Below are 24,150 nucleotides of genomic sequence, written 5' to 3' on the forward strand. Positions count from 1 at the left end.
CTGTTTGCTAAGACATGTTTTCGAACTTATAACTTATGTCTTATAAACTCATATGATAAGTTACACTCGTTTGGTAACGGTCTTTTCATCACGAGCTTATTACTTATTTTACTAGTTTATATCTTATTTTCTAGACGCTATTTCAAATAGCATTTAAGTTTATGTCTTATAACTTATTATTTTTTATCCTTTTTTATTCTTATTATTTTAATTAAAATCCATTTTAATCCTTATAATTTATTTTAATTTAAAATAAATAATTATATATTAAATATTTTTATGTCATTTTATATTTATAAGTTAATTGAACCACTAATTTTATCAAACATTTCAATAAGCTTATAAGCTATCAGTCTCAACCATCCGCTATAAGCTATAAGCTATCAGTCATAAGCTATAAGCTATCAGGTAGCTTATCAGTCAACCGTTATTTTTACCAAAGAGACACTTTGAAGTATATAAAACTCATTAATTTAATTTTGGGTATTAAAATGTTATTAAAGATTAAATTGATATTATAAAGTGTTTATCATGTTTTATCGAAGTCGGAGGCTTCTCAACAATTCAGTGAGTCTCATGTTTGGTGGTCCAAAGTGGTTCAGCTAAAAGTTAATATTTTTGTTTGACGGTTATCTCGTAACAGGCTTTTGACGAAAGATAGTTTGGTTAGGCGTCAAATTATTAATGATGAGGAACAATTATGTATAGCAGAGTGTGGACAGGTGGAGAAAAAAGATCATATATTTGTTCGGTGTGATTATTATGGAAAAACTGCGGCCAATGTTGTCTGGTTGGTTAGGATTTTCGTCGGTTACATAGTGTAATTTACAGGAACAACATAACCACTTTGTGGCATTGAGTGAGTGGTCAAAAGCAGGATGTAACACCTTACACATCATCTGGGTGGCGTTGTGTGGATCATTTGAAAAGTACATAATCAAAAAATCTATCAAAATATTACTCATTCGTTGATTTCTATTTGTGAAAAGGTTAAACTACAGTAGTTTATTGTTGAAATCTTATTTCCAATAGTTTATTGTTGATTACAAGAGTTAGAGGATGTATCCTAAGCAATGTATAGTAGATAGTGACTTATAGTTTTCAATTTTGTTGTCGTTGTTGTGTTTTTTAATTCAGGGTGTTGATGTTACTTTACATTTGTAATTCTTCCTGTATTTCTTGTGCTGGAAGGGTTTTTTAGTGTTCAATATATCATTTTAGTTTGTTTAAAAAAAAAAATATAGACTTACATATATTAAAACAAAAAAAAAAATCAATTTTAATAGTGATGGAAGAGAAATAATAAATTTTAATATATTTCAAAGATTAAATTTATAAGTATCTTATACTTTAATGTTATTTACTATAATTATATAGCAAGACTAAAATTTTATTATAGATTAAATTTGATATTATATAATGTTATTTATAATAATGACTGAAAAGAAATAATAGATTTTAATATATTTTAAATAAACCTATAAGTATCATATACTTTAATGTTATTTATTATAATTATATTCAACAATTTAATTTTGGGTATTAAAATGTTATTAAAGATTAAAATTGATATTATAAATAAAATTGGTTTCTTGATCATTCAATCATCTGGCGTATATATAGCTATAAACTATTAAAAACATAAAAATTCATTTATAAAAATAAAAAATAAAAAATTCAATTTTATTTATAATAATGACTGTAAAGAAATAATAAATTTTAGTATATTTTAAAAATTAAATCTTTAAATACCATATACTTTAGAGATTAATTTGTATGCACTGTCAATATAAAAATAATTGAGTTAAAAGGTAGTGCACTAACAGTGTAAAACTATTTTACACTGTCATCCAATAGGGAGTCATGAATGTGCCATGTCATTAAAGTTTTTTTTAAATAAAAAAATATTTTAATTGGATGTATGGTGGTGATTGGTTGACAGTGTAAAAGTATTTTACACTGTCAGTGCATGATTCCTTTTCTCAAAATAATTAATCATCAGTACCATTCAAATGAATTATTTTAATAAAAATTAAAATAAAAATCTAATAATTTGAAAAAATCACGGTTGAGATTCACCAACACTACTAACAGATTAAAACTTCTTTATACCGTGGACAACACTGTATTTCAATTAAATTTTATACTTTAATGTTATTTATTATAGTTTTTCTATTTCATTTATATGAAAGATCAAAATTTAGTAACCATTGCGGGCTATATAAAAATTATAAAGTATATATTTTTTATTTTTTATTTTTTGAGAAATAAAGCTTAGTATATAATCCTCTAACTTAGCCGAATTATATACAGCAAATATTTGTGTTGAGAGAGATTTAACTTTGTTTTATTTGACAAATTGATAGTAAATTGATCTAACAAAAATGCAACAATAAATATTTTTGTTATGAGAGAGATTTTATTTTGTTTTATTTGGGATGGAAGGTTTAAATAACCTATTTTTTCGTAAGCTTAAAACAAACTTTGCAACCAATTTGTTTTTATAAAATCTAACCTAACCCCTCAGCCTAAACGATCACAAATTTGTTCCAATCAATATGAAAAGCAAAAGAAAATCTCTCAAATTTTCAAAACAACAATCTCTTTATTTACCAGATGAGTGTTGGGAATTGGTCTTTAAATTTCTCAAAGAAGATGATGAAGACAATTTCAAGCTTCTCTCAACTGTCTCAAAACAGTTCCTCTCCATCACTAACCGTCTCCGATCCTCTCTCACTCTCTACTATCCATTCCTCCCTAACCTTTTTCAAAGATTCACCAATCTCATATCCCTCAACCTTACTTGCTTCCACGGTGACCTCAACATGTTTCTCTCTCAAATATCTTGTTTTCAACTCAACCTTACATCACTCAATCTCTCCCATAAACCCACAATTCCCGCCAATGGATTGAGAATTTTCTCCAAAAATATTACAACCTTGACTTCTCTCACTTGTTCCAACTTATATTCTATCAAGACCACTGACCTCTTACTCATTGCCGATTGTTTCCCTTTACTCGAAGAACTCGACCTCAGTAATCCCGAAAAATGCCGTGGTAAATACCTAAAAAAGCTAGAAGCTCTTACACTAGCACTTGTCAAACTTCGTAAGGTTAACCTCTCTAATCATAGTTATATCAACGATAAAATGATTTTCCATTTGTTTAAGAATTGCAAGCATCTAGAAGAGGCCAACTTGTATTGGTGTTTTAAAATAACTATTGCAGGCATGGCGTTAGCTCTCTCTGAGAGACCTTCATTGAGGTCTTTCTCCTTTTCCAGATTTAGAACTATTACTCCACCTTTCATTGACTCTTTGGTGCGTTTGAAGAGTTTGACTTGTCTTGATTTGTTTTTTCTTAATATCTCTGATGAGTTGCTATCCAATATTGCTAGGGAAGGTCTGCCTCTGAGGAGAATTGTCCTCCAACGTTGCACGGGCTATAGCTATGTTGGAATCTTTAATTTATTATCCAAGTGTCAACATATACAACATTTGGATCTTCAAAATGCTAGTTTCTTAAATGATGAACATGTTGTTGAATTGTCATTATTTCTTAGTGATTTGGTGTCTATAAATCTTAGCAAATGTAAGAAGCTCACACAATCAACATTGTTTGCACTTGTTAGAAACTGTCCTACACTTGGCGAGATCAAAATGAAAGCTATTGGACGAGAGAGTATACATAATACAAATTCTTGTATAGACTCTGGTGTATACCCTCAATTGAAGTATCTGGTGTTGGGTTCTAATTCATGGTTAAGTGACGAAAGCATTATAACGTTTGCTTCTATTTTCCCTAACTTGCAGCTCTTAGATTTGAAGGATTGTCACAACATTTCTGAAGAAGGTATTGGTCAAGTTTTAAGGAGATGCTTTAAGATTAAGCAACTAAACTTAGCCCATTGTTCAAATGTGGAAACATTTGAAACAAATTTTGGAGTTTCTAAATTAGAGGTGTTAAACTTGTCATTTACTGACGTTAATGATGAAGCACTCTATGCGATCTCAAAATATTGTTGTCAACTTTTACAACTGAACCTTCACTATTGTGGTTATGTCACAGAGAAAGGAGTGAAGCATGTGATAGATAATTGCACACATCTGAGAGAGATCAACTTGGGGTGTTGCGATAACATGGATTCAAAATTTGTTGCTTCAATGGTGGTATTAAGACCACAGTTGAGAAAGATAACAACTCCACGTAATTGTTATTTAAGCAAGAAAGAGAGAAAAGTCTTGTCGTATCATGGATGCCTTATTTGCCAACATTAGGAGAGTGCCTTCTCGTATCATGGATGCCTTGTTTGCCAACATTAGTTATTACTACTTGGATAGGGTGTGTTTAATTGCTCTTTTTTTTCTCCTTTTTTGTCGAGTGGTGTTACACGGTTATCACTATACGTGTTGTCTTTTGTATCGAGTGGCACACTTCTCCGCTTTCTTGCTTTGAGTAGTGGATTGTGTTTCTTTTGTATCGGGTGAAGCACCCCTTATGCTTCGTTTCCGTTATCAATATATTTCGTTGCCTATTAAAAAAAAAAAACTATACGTGTTGTCTTTGGATAGAAATATTGAGCATGTATGTTTGGTCTTTACACATACATTTGTGTAGTAGATAAATCGCCCAATTCACCAATGGATTAAGTACGAATTCCACCACTTGCTCACAACTACTTGTTGATTCCATTTGAATAACCGGGCTGTAACAACCGATAATTAACATGCGAATTTTATAAGCAAATTCTTACATGCGAATTACCTTGTAATTTAGAGACGTAAACTTGCAATATTGACATGAGAAGTTAACAACCTGAACTCAAGAGCCTTTTGTATGTTAGAATAGTAAACTTGCAACGTGTTACTTAAATTTCTCTATGATTGCCACAAATGATATGTAGTTTATTTTTTTGGACTTGCGCAAATGATATAATGTTCATAAACAAACTACTTTTGATTAAAGTAACAAATGAAATTTATTTTATCATTAAAATTAATATAACATTTTTATAAAATTATGTAAAGTTATCATGAAATAAATATAACATTTCTATCTTGATTCACTATGCAAATCAACTCTCTGTTTTATTGTTATCGTTTGGTGTCGGTATTATTATAAAAACATGTACAAATTCTGAATGAAGATTTGACTAAGTAACCATTTATCACAGGGGAAAATAATTCATAGCATGCTCACCTCATGTTGCTGTTTCTTGGCATAACCGACCTAATAAGTCTGTTGTGCAGAAATTACTTATCCACATTGTTAGAATATGTCAAATATTCTGTTTTAGCTAAATTAGGCAATAAAATATTATGTTAGCCGTAAAATAATTCTGTGTTAGTTAAGTAAGGCAATCAAATATTTTGTAAGCTGTAAATAAGTCAATTATACAGTGTAAATTGTATGCTGTCATTCCCTTAATAGAAGAGGAATTATAGGGGCTCTTGTGTATATATATGTTGCATTACAATATGAATAAACATAAGAAATTATTCTCTGAAACTGTTCTATATGGTATCAGAGCTACACCGACTTCCTCTCTACAATATAGAAATTATCTCGGCATAACCGACCTAATAAGTCTATATTATGCGGAGAAACATAAACCTATAAGACATAGCAAACTGAATTCGATGAAGCAATTGCATACACACATATAACATGCAGAAGAAAATAATTAGAAATCAAACATAACACTTGAGAGTGAAAATCATGTCTATATAATGTGAAGGGAACAAACATAACAACTGGTGAACAACCACTTGTTGTTAAATCAAGAATCATAACGACAATGCGGGTAGATTTGTCTTTATTGATAATTTCATCCAAATTCCCTACATTATTATATAGAAGAAAATAACTTACGCAATTATAATGTGCAGAGTAATGAGAGAATATACATTTGTATCATTTAAAAACAAAAGAAATTACTTTATGTAATTGGAAAAAAGTTCCTTCTCTATGTTGCTCCAATGATGGCCTTGATAATAGCATTGAAGGAAGTATTTGAATCTCTCTTAATTGTTTGCAGTTTTCTGACACACGCTTTACTCCTTGCTGTGTAACCTCGTGACAATCGTTGAGTGAGAGTTGCAAAAGTCGAGGGCAAGCCTTTGCGATTACATAGAGTTCTGCATCATCAACTCTTGTATGGGATAACTTCAACATCTCTAATTTGGGAAATTCAAATTTAATGGACGAGTGGATTAAGATGGAACAATCCATGTTACTTAAGTGGAGTATTTGTAGTAATGGAAAACAATGTGCAATGAGGAACAAGTGGTAGTCAGGGTCAAAATGACTGTTGGAACAAGTGAGAGAGGTCAAAGTTTTAATGTTTTGGGAGAAAGTTATCAAGCCATTGGTAGGAAAGTTGGATCGGTTGGAGAGATTTAGGGATGTAATATTCAATGGAAAACGAGAGATTTTGTGGAGAAGACTGTTGAGGTCGCAGTAGACTCGTGAGAAGTCGATGGAAGTGAGGTTGGTAAACCTTTGAAAGAGGTGAAGGAAGAAAGGTAGCTTTGGACACAGGAGAAGAGTGAGAGAGAATCGGAGACGGTTGGTTATAGAGAGGAACTGTTTCGAGACGACGCTGAGAGACTTGAAGTCTTCGTTAAGGAATTTGAATATACATTCCCAACATTCTTCCGGTAAATAGAAATCATCTCGTAGTTCTGAAACTTGAACACAATTTCTTTTCCTTTGCATATTGTGGTGTTGAGATTTGAAAATAAGGGTTAGGGTAAAACCTTATATATAGATAGAGAGGTTTCAAGGTGAACTAGTAAATGTTGTTTCTTGGTCTTCACGTCACAATTATAAGTGGGTTTCTCTTATCACAAAAATCAAAATACTTTACAAATTTATCCATTATAATATTTGACCAGTATCAAAAATTGCAGTTCCAAACCTTTTTGGAAATAAAATATTAAATTTTAATTTACAGCTAGCCTATGACTGGATATGATTTAAGTTTGTAGAAGATTTTAAATTTTAAGTTTCATATTTATAATTTATATAGTAAATTTTGAAATTTAAAAAAAGATAAATCATTAATTTTGAATTTTTGAAATTGGAATTTTTATTGTTTGAGAAGTTTTGAATAAATGTTTATTAGGTTTTAATTTTAAGTAAATAAATATTTTTAATTTTTCTATAAATTGATCATGAATTATGTATTAAATAAATCAGTTTAAATGCATATTTATGAAATTAATAAATTATTATAATTATAAAATAGAAAAATAGAAAAATAGATTTTAAATCTATTCGAGATAATAGTGCTAAAAAATTTATTCGAGATAATATTTCTAATAATTTTAACAAATCACAGATGAGATTCACCAACAGTGTAAAACTTCTTTACACCGTTCGACGTTAGTGTATTTCAATTAAATTCTATACTTTAATGTTATTTATTATCGTTTTTTCTATTTCATTTATTTAAAGATCAAAATTTAGTAACTATTGACAGGCTATTTAAAAATTATAAAGTATATATTTTGTATTTATTAAGAAATAAATCTTAGTATATAATCCTCTAATTTAGCCGAATTATATTCAGCAAGTATTTGTGTTGAGAGAGATTTAACTTTGTTTTATGTGGTAAATTGATAGTAAATTGATCTAATAAAAAATGCAATAATAAATATTTATGTTATGAAAGAGATTTTATTTTGTTTTATTTGGTATGGAAGGTTTAAATAACCTATTTTTCCGTAAGATTAAAACAAAATTTGACATGGTATTTATATTGCAACCGATTTGTTTTTATAAATTCTTCTTCGTTGAGTTTGTTACTATTTTATATATATATATATATATATATATATATATATATATATATATATATATATATATATATATATATATATATATCATAACCTAACCTAAACCCTAAACCCTAAACCATCACAAATTTGTTCCAATCAATATGAAAAGCAAAAGAAAATCTCTCAAAATTTCAAAACAACAAACTCATTATTTACCAGATGAGTGTTGGGAATTGGTCTTTAAATTCCTGAAAGAAGAAGATGAAGACAATTTCAAGCTTCTCTCAACTGTCTCAAAACAGTTCCTCTCTATCACTAACAGTCTCCGATCCTCTCTCACTCTCTACTATCCATTCCTCCCTAACCTATTCCAAAGATTCACCAATCTATTATCCCTCAACCTTACTTGCTTCCATGGTGACCTCAACATGTTTCTCTCTCAAATATCTTATTTTCAACTCAACCTTAAATCACTCGATCTCTCCGATAAACCTACAATTCCCACCAATGGATTGAGAATTTTCTCCAAAAATATTACATCCTTGACTTCTCTCACTTGTTCCAACTTACATTCTATCAAGGCCGTTGACCTTTTACTCATTGCCGATTGTTTCCCTTTACTCGAAGAACTCGACCTCAGTAATCCCAAAAAATGCCACGGTAAATACCTCAAAAAGCTAGAAGCTCTTACACTAGCACTTCTCAAACTCCGTAAAGTTAACCTCTCTCGTCATAGTTATATCAATGATCAAATGATTTTCCATTTGTTTAAGAATTGCAAGCATCTAGAAGAGGCCAACCTGTATTGCTGTTTTAAAATAACTATTGCAGGCATGGCGTTAGCTCTCTCTGAGAGACCTTCATTGAGGTCTTTTTCCTTTTCCAAACCTGCAACTAACATTACTCCACCTTTCATTGACTCTTTGGTGCGTTTGAAGAGTTTGACTTGTCTTGATTTGTTTTTTCTTAATATCTCCAATGAGTTGTTATCCGTTATTGCAAGGGAAGGTTTGCCTCTGAGGAGAATTGTCCTCCATTATTGCACCGGCTATAGCTATGTTGGAATCTTTAATCTATTATCCAAGTGTCAACATATACAACATTTGGATCTTCAAAATGCTGGTTTCCTAAAGGATGCACATGTTGTTGAATTGTCATTATTTCTGAGTGATTTGGTGTCTATAAATCTTAGCAAATGTAAGAAGCTCACACAATCAACATTGTTTGCACTTGTTGGAAACTGTCCTACACTTGGTGAGATCAAAATGAAAGAAATTGGATGGGAGAGTATACATGATACTAATTTTTGTATAGACTCTGGTGTATGTGTATACCCTCAATTAAAATATCTCAATTTGGCTTCTAATTCATGGTTAAGTGACGAAAGCATCATAATGTTTGCTTCTATTTTCCCTAATCTGCAGCTCTTTGATTTGAATGGTTGTCGCAACGTTTCTGAAGAAGGTGTTGGTCAAGTTTTAAGGAGATGTTTAAAGATTAAACATCTCAACTTAGAAGATTGTTCTAAAGTTAAGCTACCTGGAATAAATTTTGGAGTTTCTAAATTAGAGGTGTTAAACTTGTCATTTACTGAAGTTATTGATGAAACACTCTATGTGATCTCAAACTATTGTTGTCAACTTTTGACACTGAACCTTGCAGGTTGTGATTATATCACCGAGAAAGGAGTGAAGCATGTGATATATAATTGCACACACCTGAGAGAGATCAACTTGGGGTATTGCGATAACGTGCGTTCAAAATTTGTTGCTTCAATGGTGGTATTAAGACCATCATTGAGAAAGATAACAACTCCAAGTCATTGTTATTTAAGCAAGAAAGAGAGAAAGGTCTTCTCGAATCATGGATGCCTTATTTGCCAAGATTAGGAGAGCGTCTTGTTAAAGTTTAAGAATGTAAGATATTTTTCTTCTCAGATTTACTCCTAAAAGAAATTACGTTTTTCTTAAGAAAGTTAATGTGTATGAAAGTTAATGTGTATGAAATAGCTTTAGTTATTGTGCAATGCAAAATTGAAAATCAAGCCTCTGTTTTATTGCTATGGTTTGATTTGAAATTCACTCTTTTAAAGGTGAACCGACGGAATGTCGTAAATTTGAATTCACGTCTCTGCAATTAATATCTTTACACAACTATCAATTGAACTGACTTAACAGAGTTCCGTAAAGTCTAATTTAATTTATTCTTTCTTCTTAATCTCTTTGCAGGTAGTGCACCAAAACCAATTTGTCATTGATGCTGACAGTGCAACACAAATTAAGTATAACTTGTTAAGGTGTTGGAATGACATTCTGGAAGTTATTTTATAATTTGTTCTATATAACTACTTTGTGTTTGTAAGGTTAGATCTTATAACTAGAGACCGACTTGAAAAACAACTTGTTTACTGCTGCTTCATGTTACAACTACAACAATTTATTAAATTTGATTTTTAACACATATGATGAGTCAACAATGTATCTTGAGCTTTGTTTTTTTTTTTTTTTAAATTTTAAATCAACATATATTAATAACGGAGAACAGATCGAGATAAAAACTCGATAAGAAAATTACACGTCAATTGCCTTTACCATAAATAAAAACTCGGATTTCTACTAAACTTGTAAAAACTAAAATTAGGTTGGGTAATTTTCCTAATAAACATCCACCTCCAAACCAAAGCTTTGATTTCCCATATTATATCCGATATATTCCACGAATCTCCCCTAAAAACTATACCGTTTCTCGCCTTCCAAAGCGACCAAACTACCGCCACCCACACCACTCCCTCTTTTCCTTTTTTCCACTTCTGCTTCTTACAAAAGGAGATCCACAGCAAGAAGCTTTCCTTAAAACCGTCCGCCTTGAAATTCCCTATGCCAACCCAATCCGCTATATCTTGAGCTTTGTTTTAAATCTACGTTATTAAAACTAACGATTTTTTACAAAAAATGGCGGAAAGGGCCAAATTGATTAACATAAGTGTTTTTAAGGGACTAAAGTATAACATTTTTAGTTAAGAGATTAAATCGAAACATTAAATTAAATTAAAGGACTTGTTGATTAATTATGCTTAAAACAAATTAATGTAATCTGAGTCTCGGTAGGTAATGCCATGCCATATTAGTATGTCTGAATCCCACCCGTAGCTATAGCTCAAAAATATTTCAGTCTAAACAAACCCTAAAAAAATTACTTATAATTTTACAAATAAGGGTTGGTCCAACAGAAGGAACTCGGGTCCCAAGGGTTTGCTCCCCTTGAGATTTCGAGTTCGAAGAACTACACAGGGTGAAAGTCCTCTAAGTGAATTAGTCGATCTGTTTGTATCCCCCTAAGTCCTCTAGGTGAATTACTGCTGCTTCATGTTACAATTACGTTTAATGTTACAACTACAGCAATTTATTAAATTTGATTTTTAATACATATCATGAGTCAACAATGTATCTTGAGCCTTGTTGGAAATCTACGGTTAGTAAAACTAATGATTTTTGACAAAAAAATGGCGGAAATTAAGGACCAAATTGACTAACATAAGTGTTTTTAAGGGACTAAAATATAACATTTTTTAGTTAAGAGACTAAAGCGAAACATTAAATTAAATTAAAGGATTTGTTGATTAATTATGCTTAAAAAAAATTAATGTAATATGAGTCTCTATAGATTATGCCATGCCATATTAGTATCTCCGTATCCCACCCGTAGCTATAGCTCAAAAATATTTCATTCTAAACAAACCCTAAAAAAATTAAAATTAAAATTTTACAAATAAGGGTTGGCCCAGCGGAAGGAAGTTCGGGTCCTAAGGGTTTGCTCCCCTTGGAGTCTCGAGTTTGATAGTGCCCGGAACCAAAATAAATAAATAAAATCTCAAACCCTCAAAGACTACGCAATTGACCTCACCTTCTCAAAGGTGATGATGCGCCTAACTTGCCACTGAACCAACATCATTTAATTTGTAAATTTGTAGAAGTAAAAATATATATTTTATAGCAATTCGAAACAAAAAAATGCAATTACATTATATTGTCCATTTTCTTCAACAATATATATTACACAAATGATAACTACCAATATTAATTAACTAATGATAAGATTTTGGATTATATGCATATTATTGTTGTTATTTAGATGGAAGGAGTTAAACGGTCCAAATAAAATGATTCTACTATATATAGTTTTACTTCTAGGGGTTAACATATAATTAAAGTTGCAGAAAATAAATACTAGACTAAAATAGAAATGACTAATAAATCTAAAAATTAAAAATTAAAACTAGTCTTCTAATAATTACAGTATGTGTCTCTCACAAATGTGTGTTATAAGTGTAAAATATGCTCTCTTGTTGTGATTCCCGAGTTGCCTTAACATAATTAACGGCTTACAACAATTAATAAATGCAATATATATAGACAAGAGAACATTGGTTAACGTATATGAGGAAAAGGTATATAGGTGTTGTTTATTTTATCTGTTGTGTGTAGAAGGGGTGTTGCATGTTGAGTTATCTACTTAATCTAAATGTAAGGTTGTCATGATGACAACTTTTGCAACAAACCTAAACCTAAAATTGATGTGTCATTCTAATATAACACCAATGCTGAGGTGTCAATCTCTTAAAATTTCTAATATTAATTAGCCTTAGCATTATTATAGTTAAAATTTTATAATCATTTTAAGTTTCAATTTTATTTATTATATAAATATTATTAAGGATTATAACACTAATATAATTAAAAAATAATTTTAATAATTAATTTTGATTAATATCTTTTAATTATCAATTATTTGTATAACTTCTTTATTAATTCTCCTTGACTGCTTTTAAAACTATTCATTTTTTTAAATTTAATTCACACATAACTATATATTAATTTTAATAATTTCTTTATCATTATATATTAAAAAAATTGGTATTGCAGTATAAAATCTTTATTTATATATGTTTTGTCAAAAAATATCTTTCCATACATTTTCTTACTTTTTGTTTAATAATTTTATAAATAGAAAAAAATATTTATAAAAACTATCTATAGAAAATCATATGTTCTTAAATAATTTTTTAATTATTAATTATTAATTGATTATGAGTCACTCTATTGTAACTCTTTTAGTTGTAATGGATAATTTAATTGCAAGACTCTATAAATTCTAATTACTTTTTATTTATTATTCGATTATGAGTCACTCTATTGTAACTCTTTTAGTTGTAATGAATAATTTAATTGCAACATTATATGAATTTTAATACTCTGAATTCTAACGCATAGAACTCATACCGACAAAAGGTTTTTACATTTATTTTGACATAAATGATGACTATAAATTTCAAGGTATATATCATACCTTTTGCATGCAAGAGGGTTAATAATTAACAACGTGTTGTTTAAATGTAGTTTTTCTGTACAAGATTTAGAAGAACAACAAGGTGTAGAAATTTAGATATTTTCTTATGGAAGGATATTGAGGGGATTAGTCACAATCTACAGGGTCCATGGTGCTTAATAGGAGACTTCAATAATGTGATTAAAGCTCAAGATCGTATTGGCGGCAGACATGTGACTGACTCTGAGTTTCAGGACCTTGTTGAGATGATGGACACAGTTGGTTTGGCGGAAATGGATAGTAGTGGTGATTACTACACATGGTCTAACAAGCAAGTTGATGGTATCATATACTCCAGAATAGATCATGTCTTGGGGAACTTGGATTGGATTACTAGCAATATGGATTCCGGTCTCCTTGTCATGGAACCCCATGTGTCTGACCATGCCCTCCTTTGCCTTAGGAAAGAGGATCCTGTTACTATGAAGACTAGACAGTTTAAGTTCAGAAACAACATTACTGAGCTGGAAGGTTTTCACCAGGCAGTTCTTCTGAGTTGGCAAACTCCTATTAGGGGCTCTCCCATGTATGTTGTTTGGCACAAGTTGAAGAGGCTAGTTCCCATTCTGAAAAGGTTTGGTAGACCTTTGGTTGGGCTAAAGAGGCAGCTAGAAGGTGCTAGGAAGGTTCTCCTTGAGCCTCAACAGGCCCTTGCTACTGATAGACATAACCCAGATCTCATTAATCTAGTGAAGCAGCATACGGATCAAGTCCTTTACTTAGCAGAATTGGAACACCTGGACATTAGTCAAAGGGCAAAAATAGACTGGATAAAGGCAGGGGATGGTAATAACAGATACTTCTATGCATATATCAAACAAAGGCAAAAACAGAATTTCATCAGGTGCTTGAGCAAGGATGATGGGACTATAGTCCATAACCATCAGGATATTGAGGCAGAGGTGTTGAGATACTATACTGATATTATGGGCACTGCTGAGGTGGCTCTTAATGGAGTGAATATTCCTGCCCTTAGACAAGGTGCACACCTATCTTGTGAGCAGAGAGAGTTCCTTATAAAACCTATCACTAAGGAGGAGATTTATAAGGCTCTTACTGGTATTGGGGATAATAAAACCCCTGGCATTGATGGATTTGGAGCAAGGTTTTTTAAGAAGGCTTGGAACATTGTGGGAGATGATGTGTGTAGGGCTATGCTGGAGTTCTTTGCTCAAGGAAATTTGCATCATGGTTTCAATACTGCAGTTATAGCTCTCATCCCTAAACACAGTTTGGCAAAGGCTGCAAAGGACTATAGGCCTATATCCTGTTGTACCACCATTTACAAAATAATCTCTAAGGTTTTAACTGGGAGATTAGGTTGTGTCTTGCAATCCATTATCTCTAAGAATCAGGCTGCTTTTGTTAAGGGACAACACTTGCAAGATCATGTTCTTCTGGCGTATGAGTTAATCAGAGGGTATGAGAGGAAACATTCCACCCCCAATTGTATGCTGCAGATTGACTTACAAAAGGCCTATGATATGGTAGACTGGAAAGCACTTGAAAGCATCTTGATGGAGTTAGGGGTCCCTACTAGATTTACTAAGTGGATTATGCTAACTGTATCTACAGTGTCCTACAGGTTTCATATTAATGGTGAATATTCCCAAACTATGGCTGCTAAGAGGGGGATCAGGCAAGGTGACCCTTTGTCACCCCTCCTCTTTGTGATTATGATGGAGTACCTCACAAGATTACTTCTTCAACTTGACAGATTTCCTAGCTTCAAATATCATTCAAAGTGTAAGAGATTGAAGATCACTAGCCTGACCTTTGCTGATGATTTGCTGCTCTTTGCACGTGGAGACCTGAATTCTATCAATCTGATTCTGGCTAAGGTTGATGTTTTCACAAAATCCACAGGTCTGCATCTGAATCCTAGTAAATGTTTCATTTATTTTGGTGGAGTGGAGAGGACCATTAGGGATGCAATTAGAGAGCATTCTGGTTATAGGGAAGGTGTGTTACCGTTTAGGTATCTTGGTCTCCCTTTAACTAGTAGGAAGCTGGCTGCAAAACACTATCTTGTACTGATTGATAAAATTATTCAGAGGGTCACTCATTGGAGTTCTAAACTCCTTACATATGCGGGGAGAGTGCTGTTGATTAAGAGTGTTCTTTTTGCTGTGGTCAATTTCAGGATGCAAGTGCTGCCTATTCCTAAGGTAGTCCTTCATCGTATTGATGCTATTTGTCGTAGTTTCTTATGGACAGGTGATAAGGCTGTGTCTAGGAAAGCTCCCATGGCATGGAAGAAGGTGTGCAAACCGAAAGCTTATGGAGGCATGAGCATTATAGACCTTGAATCCTGGAATAAGCTATGTATGCTCAAGCTCCTTTGGAATTTACATAGGAAGGCAGATTCTCTCTGGATTAAGTGGTCTCATGAGTACTACTTGAAGGATGTTGATCTTATGCAGGTTCCCATCAAGGAGAGGTACTCTTGGATATTCAAGGAACTACTCCTTACTAGACAGTTATACCAAGATCTGGATATTCCTCTAGCTGGTAATAAATTGCAGTTGAAGAGCCTATACTTCAAACTTCTAGCCACGGATGTGAAACCTGTGTGGAAGCATATGATGTTTGGTAACTTTGCTCGACCTCGATCTATATTCATATTTTGGTTAGCATGTAATGGTAGATTGGCAACAAAAGAGAGGATGAAGAGATTTGGATTGCTCCCCGAGGATAAATGTTCGTTCTATTCGCAACAGGAAACTATAAGCCATCTCTTCTTCTGTTGTACCCGTCTTAGAAGTATCTGGGAAAAAGTTCTGCACTGGACCAATATTACCCACGCACCAATGGATTGGGATAGAGAACTTGCTTGGGCTACTAGAAATTGCAAGGGCAAAAGTTGGAGAGCGACACTTTTGAAAAGTGCCATTACCGAAACTGTGTATGCTGTGTGGAAAGCGAGGAATGAGATGGTTTTTGGTCTGAGAAATCACATAGATGCCATTGATAAAGATATTATAGATACTCTTGTATATAGACTTTGGAATGCTAAGAAATATAGGGACCAATTAGCTTTGCTTATGCTGTAGGTGTAGGCACATAGTTTGTTTTTGTTTTCGGGCTTGTGCTTGTGCTGGATCGTGAGCGATCGCCGTGTATAGAATGTTTTTTGAATTAATCAAATTCTATTGATTCGAAAAAAAATATTTAATTTTATTTATTTTTATATATTATTTATATTTATTTTCTTCAGGCTACATCAGAAGAATAAAAATGTGTATATTTTTGGAAAAAAAATGTATCTCTTTTAACCTTATTTTTGTATCTATAATAACTTACATTCTTTTTTATTTTTTTTATTTTTTAAGCCTAGATCTTATTTTTTATCTGAATCTTATAGTGTATTAGTGTATGGATTAGAAGGACATCAAGGTATGCAAATTTTAGAATTTATAAATTGTTTATGAAGAATTGCATCTAATTTTAAAATATTTAATTTTATTTATATAAATTGTTTATGTTTTTTTCTATGCTAGGTAAGAAGAATAAAAGTTATGTAGTTTTTAAAATTTCATTTTGTATTTTTTTTTAGATCTGAATCTTATTTTTGAATTTGTTATGTCTTATAATATTTTTTTCAAGCTTTTTCAGGTTTAAATTTTATTTTTGAATCTACAATACTCCAATACCTCAGGGTGGATTAGTTTGTGAGATCAGAAGAACAACAAGATATATATAAATTTTAATATTTTCTTTTCCACTTTTTTACTCCTTAAATTTATTTAATATATTTATTTTTGTTTACATATATTTTATTGTTTATTTTTTTTATGTTAGGTCAGAAGAATAAATTGCATTAAAATTATTAATTTAATAAAAATATAATTATTTACTGTGGTTTGTGGTTTCAGAATTTTTTATTTTCTACTGTGACTACACTAATTTTTTCAGTTGAATATGGTTCTTTTATTTGGGCATTACAACCGTTTGACAAATATTAAATACAAATTTTTATTCATAACAAAAATAACATATAAAGGTTATGGTAAATAATAGGTACATGACATGAGTACCCTCTATCGTAAATAATATTGCATTTAATATATCAAGAATATTTGCTAAAGGTTATGGTAAAAAAAAAATTAATAAACAATGGAATTATGAAAAGAGTATAAGGGATATTCCAAGTAAATACAAAGCGGAAAATTTCTATTATTCAAAACAAGTGAGAGGTAGAATACTTCAAACATAAAAGTTACAATTTTCCTCTAAATTATAATAAAAATGAAGTCACATCCAAGAGTTAAAAACAACCTCCGACATATAATTGATAAAAATAAATATAATAAATATTAGAGTTTATATTAATACATGATATTAATTAAAAAAATATGATACAATATTATGATAAAATATGAAACATTTCTAAAAACTCCAAATAATTATCTATCAATTCTAATCCTAAACTTATAATCGGTGAGTATTAGAAATTTTGAATTTATATTTCTTACTTATTATTAATAGAAATTTTAATCATTTAAATGACAATCAAACAAATGTTATTTTATATATTAATATTCATTCATTAAATTTTCAAGATACAATTTTATAAAATTTAATCTAATTCCCATATTATTTATATTACATCGATCTTTTTTATTACTTCTTAAAATTTAACATCTTCTCAATTATTATAATAAACTCATTCTATAGATAATTATTCAAACAAACTCATTAAAAGAGAAGTCATATAAACATAATCAAATGACTATTTATATTATTCTTAAAATTCATTTTTTTTAAATATGTGTTTATAAAACTATATATAATAACTACTCAAATAAAATCATTTAAAAAATAGTCCACAAACAAAACAATAATCTAAAATTTTGATAAAGTTTAAAATTTTATGTGCAATAACAGTAATATAGTATAGGCCAACCGCGCAACGCGCAGGTTTTATACCTAGTGAAGATAATAAATTATAATATTAGAGATTTACCGAATTATATGGGTGGTGAAAATAAAAAAACCAAGAAAACTTTAATAAGTGAAGAAAATGCATATGATGTATGTATATAAGAAAGCTATTTATAGTTAAATGTTATCATATTACTAAGTATTTTTACCCGGATACACAATTGCACTATTAACACAACCTCAAAGTTTTTCTTAAATACAAATTGAAAGCTATTTACCCGGCTACACAATTGCATATGATGATGTATCTATTAGTGAGTCAGTTTAAGTTAAGCATAGGCCCATATTACTAACCTTATTTATAGTTAAAATATTTCATTCTAAAGAAACCCTAAAAATTTAAAACTTCTAATCAGGACCGGCCCAACATATTTGTAGGCCTAAGGCGAAAGAAGAATAATTTAGTTTATTTGAAAGTATAATTTTTATGATTAATGTTAGTTTTTGTTGTGTATAAGCAATAATAGAGTTTTAATAATTTTTTTAAAATAAAAATAAAAAAGCAATGTATTAAATTTTTACATAATTTTTTATAATTTTTTTGATATAATATAATGATTATAGAAGCTGGTGTATACATTTAGTCTTAGATTGAATTAGAATCATACTAATTTTTACTTTTAAAAATGTTTAATTGTAAAAAAAACGTTTTTTTTATTAAATTTTTAAAGTAAATGTCTAACAAATAAAAAATAGATATTTATAAAGTAATTTTAAATTTTATTAATTATTAAATATACAATTTTTAAAACGGTGTATATTAAATTAAATAAGAACATGATGATATGCAAAAATATTTATAAGGTAGTGCAAGTAGGGTGCAGTTACCGTGCATAGATAAAAATATATGCACCATGCATAGATTATTATGGACCATTGGATTAAATTCTAGATATCAATTGTTATTACTCAATACTCAATATTCATCACTCAATAGTTAATACTCAATACTTAATACTGTATTAAAAACATGATCAAATGGCTTATATAAGGCTTATGCATGATGCATAAGCATTTTCCTTATGCATATTAGCAAAAGTCATGCAAGTATGCACCATCATGTGATATGCCAAAATATTTAAAAATAGAAAACAATTAGCAAAGGGTATCGAGCCCAACAACATCATCCCTCTTAAAAATCACGTTACCATTCCGTCAACTTATATCACAATATATTACTGCGGAACATTTACAAATTATTTTAAAACGGGGCCTATTTTTATTTAGCATATGAAGCCTAAATAAAGGCCCAAAATTATGAGGCCTAAGGCCCTTGCCTTACTTGCCTTGGGCTTAGGCCGGGCCTGCTTCTAATACGCAAAACACCAAAAACGAAATCCAAGGTTGATTTTATCAAAATTTGAGTTTAACCTAACTTTATAACCAGTAATATAATCCCTCAAATATTCGGCGGCACCGAAGTTTCCAACATGAAGAGGAAAAGAAACTCTCTCAAATCAAAATCAACGATGGCTATGGCTACTGCTTCTTCTTCAAGTAATGTTTACTTACCAGATGAATGTTGGGAATATATCTTGGAATTCCTTATCAACCACGACACCGAACACACTCACCGTCGCTACATTCATCTGAAGTCTCTTTCCCTCGTCTCCAAACAGTTACTCTCCATCACAAACCGTCTTCGATCATCTCTCACTATCTATAATCCAACATACCAATTCTTCCGTAGATTCTCCAACATCGCCTCCCTCAACCTATCCTACTACGATGGTGATCTGGATGATCTTCTCGTCGGAATCTCTCGTTTTCCATTGAAAATCACATCACTCAATATCTCTAACCAACTCAAGATTCCAACAAAGGGACTTGGAGTTTTCTCCAAAAACATTACGACTTTGACATCTCTCATATGTTCCAACATTGCTACTCTCTATTATTCCCACATGTTATTCATTGCCGAATGCTTTCCTCTCCTCGAAGAACTTGACTTCAGTAAACCTAAACAGTTTAAATTTGACAAAACAGCTTTCTTCCCTGCAGAGGCTCTTTCGTTGGCACTGCCCAAACTCCGCAAAGTTAACTTGTCTCATAATTCCTCTATCTCCAACAAATTACTTTTCCACTTGTTCAAGAACTGTAAGCTTCTCCAAGAGGTTACCGTCATTAATTGTTGGCGCATAACCCTGTCTGACATTGCAGCTGGTCTCCACGAGAGGCCAACGTTGAGCTCTTTGTCTTTTATAGCAAGTTATTTCGACCGCCTCACTACATCTTTCATTGACTCTTTGGTGAGTTTGAAGGGTTTGACTTCACTTGATTTGTTCTATTCGAGAATATCCGATGAGTTGCTCTCCTCTATTGCAATGGAGGGTCTTCCTTTGGCAAGGCTTGGTCTCCGATATTGTGGAGGATATAGTTATACTGGAATATTTTCTTTGCTATCCAAGTGTTCATGTATACAACATTTGAATCTTCAAAGGACTTATTTTCTAAATAATCAACATGTTGCGGAGTTGTCTTTATTTCTGGGTGATTTGATCTCTATAAACTTTAGTCATTGTAATAAACTCACAGAATCAGCCTTGTTTGCACTTGTTAGGAACTGTCCTTCACTTATTGAGATCAATATGGAAGGGACATCTATTGGAAAAGAGAGCGTGAGGAATTCTAATTCATCGATGGATTGTATTGTAAACTCTCAATTAAAGTCTCTCTATTTGGCTCATTGTGAGGAGTTAAGAGATGAAACCATCATAAGGTTTTCTTCCATTTTCTCCAATTTGCAGCTGCTTGATTTGAATTCTTGCCAACTTATATCTGATGAAGGTATTGGTCAAGTTTTTAGCAGATTTTGTAACATTAGACATTTGAACTTAGCCAATTGTTCAAGAGTGAAGCTACTTGTTGGAATGAACTTTGAACTTCCTAACTTGGAGGTGTTGAATTTGTCATATACAACCGTTGACGATAAAACACTCTATGCAATCACAAAGGGTTGTCGTGGGCTTTTGCAATTCGACCTTGAAAATTGTGGGAATATCACACAGAAAGGAGTGAAAGATGTGCTTGAAAACTGCACACAACTAAGAGAGATCAATTTGCGGAGATGTTATAATGTGCATGGTGATGTTTGCTCAATGTTATTGTCAAGCCTGTCTTTAAGAAAGATAATTGCTCCACCTCATTTTCGTTTCACTAGAGGAACTATGAAACTCTTTTCACATCATGGATGCCGTGTTTTCTAGCATTCTAAAAGTACTTTATTGAAGTTTGAACTCTGAAATGTAAGTTTTTTTTTTCAATTTACAACTGAGTATTTACTCATTAGTCTGCATATGATAATTCTGTAAGCATTTGAGTGTTACATGCAATTTTTATTTGTATTGTTTTTCATGGCTTTGTTTTGAATTATCATATTACTTTGATAAGATTTGAGTCATATTTATTGCAGCCCTCCTTGGTATATGAGTTTCGCATACTTCCTGTAGCACGATATTCTCTACTGTTACTTTTCTGGGTTTTCTATGCGTCCTATCATCTTTATATTTTGAACAAAACTTGCTTAATAATAGTGCATTACTTTCGTCTATTAATCCACAAGTGTGTTCTTCTGTATGACAATTGAAAACAACAAATGCAGTGACTGCTTTTTTGCTATGTATGGCTCATCCTGTTTAATGACAGTAACTAATACACAACACATCATTGTGCTGCAGGAGAAGCCAACACATCAACTACAACTAGAATACCAAAGAAAGTGCTTCTTGTTTTGAAGACAAGTTTTGTTTTTCTCCTAGTTATTCAGTATTGCTACTTTGTAGAGCAACTTAAGTTTTAAATTTTTAATTTTATTTATTTTTTTATTTATGTTTTCAAGCTTACATCTTTAAATAAAGAAAAATGTTTAGTTTTTTTTTATCATAGATTACATTAACATTCTCTCTGCCTACAAGAAAAATGATATATAATAGAAGTTAAGAATTATCTGACAGCTTCAATGTTTTCTTTGCTTTCCATATTAAAGATTGGAAAACGATTACTAATTTGGATTTTGAGATTGTATTGACCAAACTTAAGTTATTAACTTCGGATAATGTTTGAGTGACTTTAAAGCCATCACCACAGCAATTTGCACCAAAGTTACCGTGGAAAGTCACTGAATCCATTTCCGCTAACTTGAATTGCAAAAGAAACATGTCAGAAACGTCATCAACCACCAATGAATTTGAAATTCGAACTACATCCTCATTAATTATCTAGTTCCTATGATATAGAAGTCAATCCATAGACAAAAGACAGTGTTTAGCAATTTCTGAAAACGCAGGCCTATTTGCATGCATTTCCTTTTAGATAATCCTCTCCAACTCCCTAGCATAACTAAGTGTTTGGTTGATGAGTTGCAGAGATGGTATTTCTTTGCAAGGTGCAGAGTCTGTTGCCTTTTGATAGAAGACGGAACCGTTCTTAATTTCCCACTCAGGGTGCTCCTGCAATTAGTAGATAATAACTTTAGTGTGGGAGAACATAACATTATTGGGCAGCGAGATTTAGGCACATCAAGTAAAATCACAATAAGCTCAATATATATATGGAAACGTGAAACATATACGATAACATCATGCATTGATAAGAGAAACTTTGACCTGATTGTCTTTGCCAAAAGATCCATGAAATAAACATATGTTTCATGTGCCACTGTCTGCCGAGCACTCAATTTTACTTGAGATCATTTCACCATCCAACTCAGTATGAAATTTAGCTATTCTATTCTGCACAAGTTCAGCAGACCTGAGGAGACTGTGGAAGACGATTTCAGCAACCTATGAAAAGCCCCCATAGATTATGAAAGATCAACATGAAAGTAGATGAGTTGAGTATAGCATTACACTCTATTATAGACTGAAGCACGGACACCCCGAGCATGACACTAACACTGTCTGACACGACAATACTGGTAATAATTTGAAAAAATCAATAAGTTAAATGTAATCATAAGTGTCGGTGTATGTGTCTAACAAGGGCTCGAACATGCCTTTTTTTAGAGGTGTCGGGCCCGAACATGCCTTTTATCACGGTGCAACTTAAGAGTGGCATAGATGGAAACCCTTTCTGCAACATAATTCCAAGTGTCTTTCAATAATGTAGTTTGAATCCCTCCACTCATATGTCAATGGAGTCACCAATTTCAATTCACTTCACAAAACAGATTATGAAAAACTTCAAAAATTTGTCTAACAAACTAGATTTTGGTCACTTCATAATATGACTGCATAGTTAAATCAGCAATATATTTAAACATCACTACCGGTAGGCATTGACGAAAAATAATAGCATACATGAGAAGGGAGACAAATATTAAGAATCAAGTCGCTATGGCAAAGATTAATCGGGGACATCTACTATTCCTCAGGCACAGGTCCTAAATTCAAATTTTGAACAAATCATAACAAAATATAATCAATCAATTAATTTAATAATAATTTCAACACAAAACCATGTCAAAATATTTACAACATGAAATTTGAATCAAGATAGAAATCAAACTTTCATAGTCCAACTAAAGAAGGCAGCTAAACACCCACATATCTAACATAATCAAACTTTATTAATTGTTGTAAGCTTTCAATTAGAGTCACTTTGGTTGTCTCACAATTCATGATTAAGAGATGAAAGCATCAAAACATTTTCTTCCGTTTTCCCCAATTTACAATTCCTTTATTTCAGTTATTGCACTAACATATCTGAAGAAGGTATTTTTCATATTTTAGGAGATGTTGTTAGATTACACATTTGAATTTATCCGGCTACTTGAGAGTTAAGCTACTTAAAATGAACTTTGAAACTCCCAAACTAGAGATGTTAAACTTGTCACATCCGGCTACCGAAAATTCCGCTCTATCTAACAAATATAATTAGTATACTATATCTAAATACACCTGCTAACCCAAAAAATATACACAGAAAAAAATTTGATAGACTAATAGCAAATATTTTAAGATTTTTAAATAATATAATTTTTTATTAGGTATCTTTGTTTCTAAAACCAAATCAACTTAAAACGGCACAATTAATATGAAAT

The 24,150-nt window shown here is 31.4% G+C and overlaps 3 protein-coding genes across 3 annotated transcripts in view; all 3 read left to right on the forward strand.

The window, feature by feature from the left end:
* LOC131601067 (chloroplastic group IIA intron splicing facilitator CRS1, chloroplastic-like) overlaps positions 1-24,150 on the forward strand; it is a 45,340-nt gene that overhangs the window by 6,590 nt on the left and 14,600 nt on the right. The window lies entirely within an intron of this gene.
* Positions 2,559-4,277, forward strand: LOC131606455 (uncharacterized). The gene is made up of 2 exons (XM_058878681.1): positions 2,559-3,981; positions 4,054-4,277. Exons 1-2 carry the CDS (start codon positions 2,559-2,561, stop codon positions 4,275-4,277), a joined length of 1,647 nt encoding a protein of 548 aa, XP_058734664.1.
* On the forward strand, positions 19,489-22,008 carry LOC131601068 (F-box/LRR-repeat protein 3-like). The gene is made up of 2 exons (XM_058872791.1): positions 19,489-21,355; positions 21,788-22,008. Exon 1 carries the CDS (start codon positions 19,541-19,543, stop codon positions 21,314-21,316), a length of 1,776 nt encoding a protein of 591 aa, XP_058728774.1. The 5' UTR covers positions 19,489-19,540; the 3' UTR covers positions 21,317-21,355; positions 21,788-22,008.

This window comes from Vicia villosa, linkage group LG5 (genome assembly GCF_029867415.1).
Source record: "Vicia villosa cultivar HV-30 ecotype Madison, WI linkage group LG5, Vvil1.0, whole genome shotgun sequence".
NCBI lineage: Eukaryota > Viridiplantae > Streptophyta > Magnoliopsida > Fabales > Fabaceae > Vicia > Vicia villosa.

What these genes read in the sequence shown, in the direction of transcription:
- LOC131606455 (XM_058878681.1), top strand. Translation starts at nt 2,559, where the DNA reads ATGAAAAGCAAAAGAAAATCTCTCAAATTTTCAAAACAACAATCTCTT. An exon ending in GTTAAACTTGTCATTTACTG is followed by an intron (nt 3,982 to 4,053) that starts ACGTTAATGATG and finishes ACCTTCACTATT; the next exon opens with GTGGTTATGTCACAGAGAAA.
- LOC131601068 (XM_058872791.1), top strand. Translation starts at nt 19,541, where the DNA reads ATGAAGAGGAAAAGAAACTCTCTCAAATCAAAATCAACGATGGCTATG.